At 33.4% G+C, this 12,118-nt stretch overlaps 1 protein-coding gene across 1 annotated transcript in view; it reads right to left on the reverse strand.

Moving 5' to 3' along the window:
* LOC140331105 (cadherin-6-like) overlaps positions 1–12,118 on the reverse strand; it is a 198,152-nt gene that overhangs the window by 29,131 nt on the left and 156,903 nt on the right. The window contains exon 7 of the mRNA XM_072411844.1: positions 1,503–1,756. Within this exon, the coding sequence (XP_072267945.1) occupies positions 1,503–1,756 (254 nt within the window). The remainder of the gene's footprint in view (positions 1–1,502; positions 1,757–12,118) is intronic.

A 12,118-nucleotide genomic window follows, 5' to 3' on the forward strand; every position in this document is an offset into this window, starting at 1 on the left:
TATGAACCAGAACTAAATGTACCATAACTAGATATCTTTAAAACTGGCAATCAGAAGAAAAAATATTTCCCTTTCCATAAGAAGACTTGTGTGGGCTGATGTAAAAGAACAAACTCAAATCATTTTATACAGGCATACTTTTTTATGTGTTTTAAATATTCAGCACCCCTGGTTGATCGTGGCAATGCTTGGATTTGGAATTGTTTTTTTTTCTGACACTGTACAACCTAATTCCAACCAGTTATATATTTTTTTTTATTTTTAACTTTTTAGGTAATTATTTTGTCATTCATGATGGAAACCTTTCAATTGTAATATATATATATATATATATATATATATATATAAATATATATATATGTTACATTATGAAAAATTATAATATATATTTTGCTAATATAAGACATTTGAAATCACATATATCCTTTGACTCTGTATACATTTATTCGTAGATTTTTTAGGTGAAGGAAATATAGTGGTAGTTTTTTTATTTATTTGTTTTTTTGATGGACTTGCAATGTGTGATGTGTTTTATGTTATACTATATTTTAGTGATCTTTGTTGTAATATTTTGTGATCTTTTTTGTACCCTGTGTTGTATATAATTTTGTTTTCTTTTTCTTGGTCTTTATGCTTTATGTTTCCTTACTTGTTGACTAAAAATCAATGAAACATATATTTAAAAAAGCAGTGTATAATTATTTGCAAACTATATAAGGGGCAGTTAGGATGCCACTTTCTATATATATTGGTGTCACTAGTTTTCTACATTAAAAGTGTTGATCTTCTAAAAGATTTGTTAAAAAGTATTGAGAAATTACGTTGATTATCACTGTTATAATTGGCACGAAAAGGCTGTTTCCCAGAAATGCACCACTTTTCTGTGTATAAGTAACAATATTTTAGTAAATTTATTTTAGCAATGTTTAGCGAACAGATTTTTTACCCTTTTCTAGGCTGCAAAATTGGATCTTCCATTAATTGCACAATATACTAATATCACAAAACCTGATAACCTGCTAAGAAATCAGTGTATCAGTGCAGTTGTTACTGAATAAGGTTGTGTGACTTCCTAGATTTCTACCTCTAACACTGGACTTTACAACCAATAACTGGATGTACCCCCTTTTTATTATAAAGGCTTATTAAAAAAAACTAATGTAGGTCACCCTGTATCAGGCATTATTAAAACAAATATTTTAGGATGGGATTTTTAGTGAAATCATCCTATAATATTCATTTCGATATCATCTGAAGCAAAAGCTATCTTAAAAAGATTTCGACCATCACATATCTGTCTGCTCACATATGAATCGATAAAACAAAGTACAAATACAGCACTCCATAAAATCCATTTGCATGAATGACACATCAAGCTAAAAAGTTAAACTACAACATCCTTTGATAATTCCAGTCTCATCATCTACAAGGCTTTTAATATTATAACATTTTCCTGCTTTGATCATTACAAGAAAATAAATGTGCATTTTTCTAATGCTTACTTCACAGGGCTTCTTGCAGCATCTGGATCTTGGGCTGTAACTGTTCCTATAAGAGTGTTAATTTTGGCATCTTCCATCACTTCCAGCACATAGGCTGACTTGCTGAACACTGGTGGTTCATCCACGTCCTCCACCACAATTCTGACAGTAGCCACATCCTTGAAGGGCCCCATGTAGTGGAACCTGGAGTCTTCATAGGTATTGACAGCTTCTACTTTTAAATTGTACATCCTGGTTTTCTCAAAGTCCAATGCCTGCAATAAAAATATACCAGAACTCATTAGAATGCTAATATAATTCAGGTTTATAATGCACCAAATGTCAGCAAACAAATATAAACTACACTGTTTCCAGCTTAATCATTTTATTATGGTACAAGAAGCAATAATATGCAACTCTACCTTTTTTTCTTATTGTAGTTTTGAGACATTGTATTAAAATGTCTGTGAGGTGGCCTGGTTTTCTCAATATTTGAAAATGGCAGCATCAGCAGATCTCGTTTATTGGATCTGCCTCAGTACTTTGCAGAAGTAGGTATTATACAATCTGAAGAAAGAAGTCACTGACACATATAACTAGGATTATTTAATGAGGCAGTGCAAAGAACAATTTCTAAATGCACAGTGCAAGAGCCCATGGTAACCAACCAAATTCAAGTTTATTATGTTCAACCGAAGGGAAAAAAAGGTACAGCTAATTAGTTGAAATAGGTTACTGCCCTTGGCACATAGCCAGCGAATTTGCATTACCTTATTAAATTAGAAAAGCAGTTCATAAAAAAGTATCCTTACAGAAAATGTAACTACAATATTGGGATTATTTTCTAACGTGAAGTATAACAGAGCAATATTTAGCCAAAGTGTATGGTCCTAAATACTATGTGTAAGTTATATATATATATATATATACCGTATTTTTCGGACCATTAGACGCTCCGGACTATAAGACGCGTCCGAAAAATACGGTATATATATATATATATATATATATATATGCATATATTCCCATACACACATAAATGTAATGAGCTCCATGAAATATAAAAATCTGGTTTGTTATTATAGGTTATCTTACCTGGCTCAGCATTACTTTGCATGTGTTTCTTTTCTGAATTAACTGAGTTTTATTAGATGTTGCTTTAAGAAATCTTATTGAGGAACATAATGTCTAAATTCCTAAAATGACACCCTCCTTATAGAAGAGGTGAATATGTATCAAATTTATGAGCACATAGATGTTTGTTTTTGTAACAACAAGATGATTTACATTTTACTGTAAGTAAGAATAATGTCAATTTATTTTTTTTAGTACAATCCTAGAAAACTTGCTAGCTGAATTTTCCTCATTTTATGTACACAAAAGTTTTCTGATGACTTCTATAATTTCACATTTTCTGCAGCAAACAAATAATTAGAGTGTTTTGAGAGATAGATATATAGATAGAGGGGGTCAGCTTCTAAAATGCGTTAGGATTAACCTTCTGAAATATGCCAGAATGGGAACATGAATATAGGTGGATACAAAAGGAAACGGTACACATACAGTATGTATCCATCACAGTACATCTTACTCCCATAGATATCACATAAATAAGAACAAAAATACAAAAAAATGGTGTATGCATATGTGAAAGAGAACACAAATTTTTGTACAACTGTAAAATCAGTTGCTGTCTTTTCCTAGCTTGGGTCTATCTTGTAATTACTGACACTTACAATAAATGGAACTATTAAAATACTTTAAAGCTGAAGTCCAGTCAAACAGCTAAATAAACACATTACACAGATATAATATAAGAGAGCTGTTTTAGCTACCAAATTACTGGCATTATCCATTCAGTTCTAAAATTTACACAGCCTATTAAACAGCACAGCCAACTAAAAAATACCATTTTCTCTTGAACTATGGAAGAAATGCATATGCTGGCCTTTCTCCTCCCTGTTCTATTGATTGAACAGTAAGGAAGCACATGATGGGGGCATTTCTGCTCAGTTTTGTGCATGTTTACAGTAGTTGTATTTAGAACCTAAATTAAATTAATTAATTAATAGTTAACTGTCTTGTTATACCTGTCTGTTAAATTGAATGTCTTCACTGTCTGGACTTATAAATGGTAGTTTCAAAGTTGTAGTGTAAACATGCAACCACTGGAGATCACAAATTGCTAGAGGTGGACAGGCCCCACATCAGATTTACTTAGCTCTGCTTGCATTTGATTCCAGGAACCAGTTGTAGCAATCAGAATACTCATCTACCAGGCTACCTGATGCCTTCCTTTAACTCAGGCTATGTACTCATGTCATTTAATTTTCGCCTTAGGGCTTGTCTCAGATGAAAATCTGACGTGTACAGTGGGGTCCGATGTTGTTCAAAGATCCGTGAATGACAGAAGATGTACATTAAATGGAAGTGAAGGGAGGAGAGCACAGCAAGGTGCCGCTCGTTCGTTCTCTGCCATCCCTCGTCCATTGAACATAACAGTGCTGTATGTACAGCACTCGTTCATTCATCTTTCAGTCTTTTGTCATTGGAAATAATCGTGAACATCTTGGACTTCATACACACGTGCAATGGTTCACCTCTGATAATCGGCTCAGGGCTCATATGAGAATCTGGCGTGTGTACAGTGCTCGACGTCCATCTTCTGAATGACAGTCCTGACGGATGCACGGACGATGGACGTCAACTGATCGTAATGAAATTAAAGGGTAGAGAGCACAGCAGGGTGCCATTACATCGTTCTTCCCCTCCCCTCTCCATAGAGCAGAATCGTGCTGTATGTACAGTGCTCGTTCATTCATTGTGCAGTCATTTGTCATTGGAAAGGATTGTGAAAGAACAGTACTAATTAAAGCTGTTATTAGTAACAAGCAGAACAAATTTTGATGATCTTCCAGTGCTGGAATTCCAACAGATAACAGAAGGAGCAAACTTTAGCATGTATTTTAAATTTTCATATAGTGTACACAAATGAAACAACTGTTAAAATATTAGGAAAAATGGTAATTATGCCCTTTTAACTGATTAAGAGATCAGTGTTTAAAAGGAAGTACTATAGTAAGCAGGGCGGTGGCTCAGTGGTTAGCATTTTGGCTTTTGCAGCGCTAGGTCTTGAATCTCGGGCCAGGGCACTATTTACATGGAGTTTGCAGGTTCTCCCCGTGTTTTCGTGGGTTTCCTTCGGGTACTCTGGTTTCCTCCAGTTAGGTAAATTAGCTTCCCCTAAAATTGCCCTTAGACTGTGTTAATGACATATGACTATGATAGGGACATTAGATTGTGAGATCCTCTGAAGGACAGCTAGTGACATGACTATGGACTTTACTCAGTGATGCGTAATATGTTGGTGCTATATAAATACTGAACAATAAAAATAAAATAATAATAATAAGACCTAAAGGTCATTAAGGTTTTTTTTCGGAATGAACAATTGGAAATATTTCTATGTAATGAGAATAGTTTGTTTAAACCCAAACTTAGAAAGATCCTAAAGAAGACAATAATTATGTTTTCTGAACATCATATTTCTCACTTGTGGAGCACAACTTACTTATATTATCTCTACGTCAACACGTTCCACAGAAACAAAACTGCTGCCGTGTGTGGCAAGTTTGTTCAGTAGCTTGATCCTTAAGGAAATTGTCTTGATGATAATAAGTATTAGATTAATTGTTTAATTAAGTGTTAGTTATATCTTGAACACCTGCGTAATTGGTTGCTCTGGAGGACTTAAATTTAAAGGGTAGTGGATTCTCATGTAATCAAGGTAATCAAAACCAGAATGTGGTTACAGTGTATTTTAATTTAATATGGCTTTGCTCGGAAAATTACCTATGATAAAATATCTTATAAGCTCCCACAGTACTAAATTTCTAGAGTTATATTCTGAAGGCAAAGGCAGCAGATCTTAATACTGTCAAAAAATCATTACTGAAGATGATGTGATTAAAAGCATAACACATATATCTTCTCCCTCTGCTTTAAAGAACTGCACCCACACTGCAATAAAAAGAAACTAGCCAAGCTTAAAACATTAATTCCTAATATACACCATGCAATGTACTTAACGTGATTTAAACATGTTCCCAAACTGCCAGTTTTCTGCTTTCCTCTGTGGGTTTCTCATCAGCGTTAGTGGTCCCACAGAGGACTCTGATGATCATATTCCGAGAACAGTTATATGTAATTAAATGTATTGTTTTTTGTTTTTTTTTACACTAGGCTGCCTGTTGTTTTGTATTTGGTTAATGCAAATGAGCTTATGCTGATGATATTAGTTTAAAACACCTGCTCTCTGTTTACATATATCATCAGGGCTGCAATCCCTCTTTGGCATCTACATAGCTTGGTATGACACTTAGTAGAAGCTTCCGTTCTCCCATAATATAGTACATACGGTATATTATAGGTGAAAGACATAAAATGACTCATAATGACATATCAAATTAAAAAGAAAACACAACGGGTGCATTGTAAAGAAAATTAGCATAGTTTATTTGTTTCATTTAGAAATTCTGCACATTTACAGAACAATTATCCATTAGATTGGCTTTTGCTAATGAAATGGTTTGGTTTATTTCACTTTCTTTTTATTTTTTTTTCTGTGTAGCCCATTTTCCTTTTCATATGTGTTGTATTTTTTCTCATATCCTTTATAATGGTTCATGCTGTGCAGAATCCTAAATGCAATGTCAATATATTTTAAGGGACAAAGTCTGCACAAATTTGGGGGCATTGATTTGTAAAGCGATTGTAATGATAATGATCTCCAACCATTTCTATAGCACATTTGCAAATCTCTGACCATCTCCTCTAGTGGTTTGTGACTACCTGTCTTAGTGTGATCACTGTCTCTTGACAGTTTTTTTTCAGTATTATATACACTATTATATGGGGCCCACATGTGATATAAAGGGTACAGACCAGGACCCTGGTAACTACCATTACTATACAACCTTCAGCTTCCACATATCTGCTGCTGATAGCATGTATTGTAGCATGTATGTATATTAAAATATACATGTATACATTATTGGACTGTGGTTGGAAAATAGCAATGTGTACTACTTGCCTAATATGCCAAAAAACGCCTAATAATGCCTAATATTGTCTACAAACAGACAGGTAAGTTACAATTAGATTTAAACCACAGTTGATACTGCTTACAGCCAAAAAGATGCAATGTGGCCACGGCTGTTTCAACCATATGATCTGAACAGTATTTTGGTGCTTTTACAAGCTTCTAATACTTTTCATCAAGCCTTCCCACATATATGTGAACAGAGGCCCTTATACACAAAAATAATACTGTTGCAAAACCATGCTAACATAATGGTGTTACTTGCACTTGGTTCTATCAAATGCAAACATTAATTTTGAAGAATTAAAGCAAAGGTTGCTCTGCTTAAAATATCTCTCATTTCCTACATTTTATTATACCAGCATCAAAGGGGATAAGATTAGAGTATTTTGTGAGTTATTGAAGGTATTTAAATAAACGTTTTACTCTAAGCAAACTTTAAGAGTATAATGTATGGTAAATAATAAATAGTACAATCAACATTCAACAATCACACTATGAAAACAATTTTTTTACTTAAAAATAAAAATCGGGATACATTGTCCTCATTCGCCCTAGATGTGGTCACTTGTAACAAAAATGCAAACACAGAATTGGACAACTAAATTACACTGAAATATGTGAAGGCTGTCAAAAATAGAACTTTTCAAAGACATAACAACCTAAGCAGCACATCGCTTCGAAAGGTTTCTAGCATTGCAATTTGGGCCACTTCCCAGAATATATATTGTAAGCATCACTTAGAAACACTAAAGTGTTTACAATCATCCAACATTTGGTATCTGTAGAATGACTCTCACGTGCTTTTGGACCCATGTGTCTCTATATAATTCAAAATCTATGAATTGCTTATTATATGAACTCAGGGGATGTTTCATTTAAATACAACTATAGCATCCAGAAACAAGCACGATAGATTTTACTCTGCATAATGAAAAATGTGAAAGTAAAACTAGAGCAAGCTGATTAATGTTTCTGTGTCAATGACTGTACCTTTTATAGGGAATCATTTAAAGTGAGAAAATGATAAATAGCAAAAGAAGTCTCACCTTATTTTGGTAATGCTCAGACATATGATCAGAAAGGAACCTATTGTTTAGAAAAGTATGCCACAGAGAGCCCAATTTGTTAAAATTAGATTTGGTTTTCATGACTACACTGTTGAAGACCAATGTGTGACTTCCAGTAGCTCTTGGTAGGAGGTAATCTCTAATCTCTCTAATATGATTTCAAATGCAGTAAAATGATGAAATGTGAACTCTATATATATTTAATATTGTAATATGCGCATTGTATTATTGTAGAGGTGGTAATAAATAATTGCTTTTGACTAATAACAATAGCTTTAATGGTAATCCAGTGATATTAATATTATAGGCCCAATTTAGACAAGTGGCTTCCAATTGTATGCATTGTAGTACATAGAGGAAATTTCCAGATGTATTATCTGCTAAGCAATTTAGAAGTACAGCAGCAAGATCCTTTGGCTTCACACCAAGCAATGTAATTACTAATTAAACTCCACCTACAGAATGCAAAAGTCAGCAGGGGACTTGCGTGCCACCTCCGCAAAAGCAATGGTAATGACTAAATATATACTTTAGAAGTTATAGAAAATTAGTCTAAATCCTCCAGCTAAGAGTTGTTGTATTTAGAAATCTAGTGGTAAGTAAAGTATAACTAAGTTTAAGATTTTTTTTTTTTTAGATTAGCACAAGTTTTAAATGCTTGTCATTTTTCTTTTGCTCTCCCTTTTTGGGAAATTTTTTTTCGCTGTTTCAAAGACACAACAAGAAAGGAAACCTTTTTATTGTAATAGCTATCCATATAGATATCCCTATTCCAGTTTTCTATTTTGGTGATATCTTTGGTGATTCTTCTTCTTTCTTCTTGTTTGGTGCATTTCTATTAATTTCCATTCCAATGAAAGTGGTTACCAGGACAAATAAAATTGATGATTCTTCCTAGCCAATACAGACAACATTTGAATAGAATTTTATCCTTCCCTTTTTACATCCAAAACTAAAAGAATATCTTGCCTTTAGATTTTTTTTACACATTGATCAATCTTCTAGCACTGTTGATTATTTAGATTCGGGCACACAGAGATTTAAAAGGGAATCTGTTTTCATGGGAACATTATTCATCCTTGAGGTCATGTAAAGAAGGGGTAAGTCTATACAGCCATTCTTGTAGGGCTTTCCCATAGATTCAGTATTGATGTAACCACATGATAGAATAATAACCAAATTAAAAACTATTTTTGAAATATTGGATTCCTTTTAATGTGGTACATCAAAATGTATACATGTCTTTGTATTCATACAAAAGTAAAAATACACATAAAAGCCTCCTTTAGAAGAAAGCAAATGAAAAATGTTCACAACACCATCCCATTTGCCATCCCACACCGTATAATACATCTATATAGTTTTCTTGTCTTTAGTAAAAGTAGTGATGGTTTCAGTCAAAGTGTTTCTCAAGCCAAACATGCTTTCTCGGGAGATGTAAAATATTGTATATGTAAAGAAATAATTATCAACTTACTGTTTCACATTACAATACACTGACTATGATAGCCATTTAATTCAAATCCACTGCCAACCAACACAGAGATCAGGAAAGCATGCAACATCCCCCAAGCCAGTATTTTACAGATAAAGAGAATGAGAAGCAGAGTCCCACTGCTAGTCCCTTACAACCCATGCCTAAAAGGTATAAGAAAAATCATAAAGGAGCTCTAACCACTTCTGCACAAAGACAAAATATTCCCAGAATCACCTTTTCTAGTATATCAACAACCACCCAACCAAGGACAACTTATTGTGCGAAATTGCCTGAACAGCCCAGTAATAAATGGAACTTCGCCCCACATACAGAGGAGATGCGAAACCTGTGTACATATTTATACTGCTGACAAGGTGGGCACAAAACACATTGAGTTTCAAATCACACAAAGGGAGTCTGGAATGGGAATCGAAATTCATAAAGAAACTGAAAAAACTAAATAGGGACTGAACTTTTTAGCCCAATTAGCCATAAATAATCTTAAACTCTAACATATCCTAACTATGTACAAAAATCATGACTATTTATGTGTGTCGGGAAAAGTAGTTGTATCTCATTCATGGCTGTATTTTATTGTTTTTCTGATATATGAATGGAGTTGTGCTTTTTTTGTTATCTGTGAGTCAATTACCCCATTATTATTTGATCTCTATCTATATACCCTTGTCCTGTATATTAGTCTCATGTGTGTCAAGAAAAAACAGTTGTTTTCTATACTTATATTTTACTTCTCCCTAATTTAACTTTGTATATAAATTTGTGGGTTTTTCAGAACCACTTCTAAATTACATAAAGCCTGAAGAAGGTATCTTTGCAAATCCCAAAAGCTTAAAATGGTAATAACCCAAGTTAGCTAATAAAAGTTATCACTTAAAGTACAAACTTTTTTGTATTAAAATACATATAAACATTACCAAAACTCCACAAAACCAAAAACAAAAACAAAAATTAATTTCACATTGTAATACATAAAGGAACTGCTTAGAGCTACTGCTAATTGCTTATGGCATAATTAATTCCATCAATATACCTGTAGCATGTACCAATAAGAAATCATACATCAATAAATATGATTTATTATTGGTGAATGCTAAAGATACTTCAACAGTATTGAATATCCTATCCTTTTGACAATGCCATTACTAGTGGACCTGTGCCGGAGGATGCATGTACCTCTTGTGTACTGTTATATGTTAAAAAATATTCCAAGTTTTACTTCCTCCTTACTCCCAAACAAGCAGACTTGACCTAAGAAATGCATTGAGGGAAGCCTTCCTTTACTTTGATTTAGATCAGTGAATGTATCCAACTAAATAATAATACTTGTATACTAAAGTTTGGGGTGGCAGTTGACAGAGTAAATAAAAAAGGTACAATGTTCTCTCACCTTCACAGTGATTGTTTTTATGTGTTTTTTTTCTGCGCTAATCTTTATTAATATTAATATTATAATTGATAGCCATGTATTGCATAGGAACAGCAATCACAGTAAACACTCAACATGTTTTTTTTCAGATAAAGTTTACATTTTCACTTTGTTTTGGATTCTGTTACATGGTCAACTCAATTGCCAGTGTGCCTAGTATAGTACATACAGCTTGTATATCTTATAATACTGACCGGTTATTGTTAAAAATAAAACTTTCTGATTAATGAAAAATACAGCAGGCGATCACAGGTCTTGAAAATAAACAGAAGGTTTATTTTTGCTTATTTTGCTCCCAAATCTATTTTAAGGGAAATTAACATAATTAAGTCTGTTCTACTATTTTTTCCACTTGTGTGTTTCAAAACCCGTTTTACATCTAGATTTAGACATCCATTTTAGATGGCAATCAGATTTCTTTGTATGGAAAAACCTCTGACAGCTAATAACATGTTCAGCCATCTCACTAATTTTATAACAAAAAATGAATATCCATAAATTCAACTGTATGAATTTTGCAATAATAGATAAAAGCTAAAGCATCTCTGTTTTTTCTTTCTTTATATCATAAAGAGTGTATATGCTGTCATTGTTTCATGATATTCTGGGACACAGCTGTTCTGCTGAGATAGATATTCCAGTAAATAAAAAGATACCTATTTAAATTCAGTCTGAGAATAATGAAAGTATTTCATATTGCACTTATGGATTCTGTCCTTATTTTACTTTTAAAATTTTATTTTGACTGTTCTCTGTTTTTAACTGGGCACATGTAGACCTTACAAATGTCTATTTTATGTGAAATATAATATTGCACACTTTCACAATTATGTTTAAGCACCCACACTTTCGGGGACATGAGCCTTTATAGATCTCCTAGGATGGGCATTTTGACTAGACCAAATCTGGTCTTTAAAATATGGAAATTCACATGAGTAAGGTCATTTATTTTCAATGGCCCAGAAGCAATGCCAAGTTTTACTAGCAGGTGATGAACAGTAATAATTGAGGATCTAAGACATTCAACAGTAATGTGTACTGCAAGGGATAATGAGGTGTGTTAAATTATTTTCATTAGCTAATTTCATCATTTTATAGAGTCAGCCAATTCAAAAATTTTAGGTTTTGGTAGATAATGAAAAGTTCAAATAGACACTCCGTGCAAGGTGCATTTACACCTTTATAATCACTATACCAGTTAGCTGCATGCTCCTCTGCACGCTATAAGAATGTATGGCTTTTCCAGGTAAGCAAGAGATCTGCTTCGCCATGATAGTGTTTAGGGCTAGGAACCAACCGCTAGGCCTGAGCACTGACTGGGAAAGTGATGTCACCTCACAACACAGCAAATTTCTGTTTTCTGTTTTTATAAAATGGTGGTGGTCAGCAGAAAACTTAACAAAATATGGCAGGAAGTTATTAATGTTGGCGTATTCAATATATTAAAAAAAAAAAACAGGGGCTTACTTTCCCACTGCTCATGAGGCTCAACCAAGAACAAATTATCATAGAGATGGCATAAGTACATATATACATATGCTA

The sequence above is a fragment of the Pyxicephalus adspersus genome, chromosome 5, assembly GCF_032062135.1.
Source record: "Pyxicephalus adspersus chromosome 5, UCB_Pads_2.0, whole genome shotgun sequence".
In the NCBI taxonomy this organism is placed as follows: domain Eukaryota; kingdom Metazoa; phylum Chordata; class Amphibia; order Anura; family Pyxicephalidae; genus Pyxicephalus; species Pyxicephalus adspersus.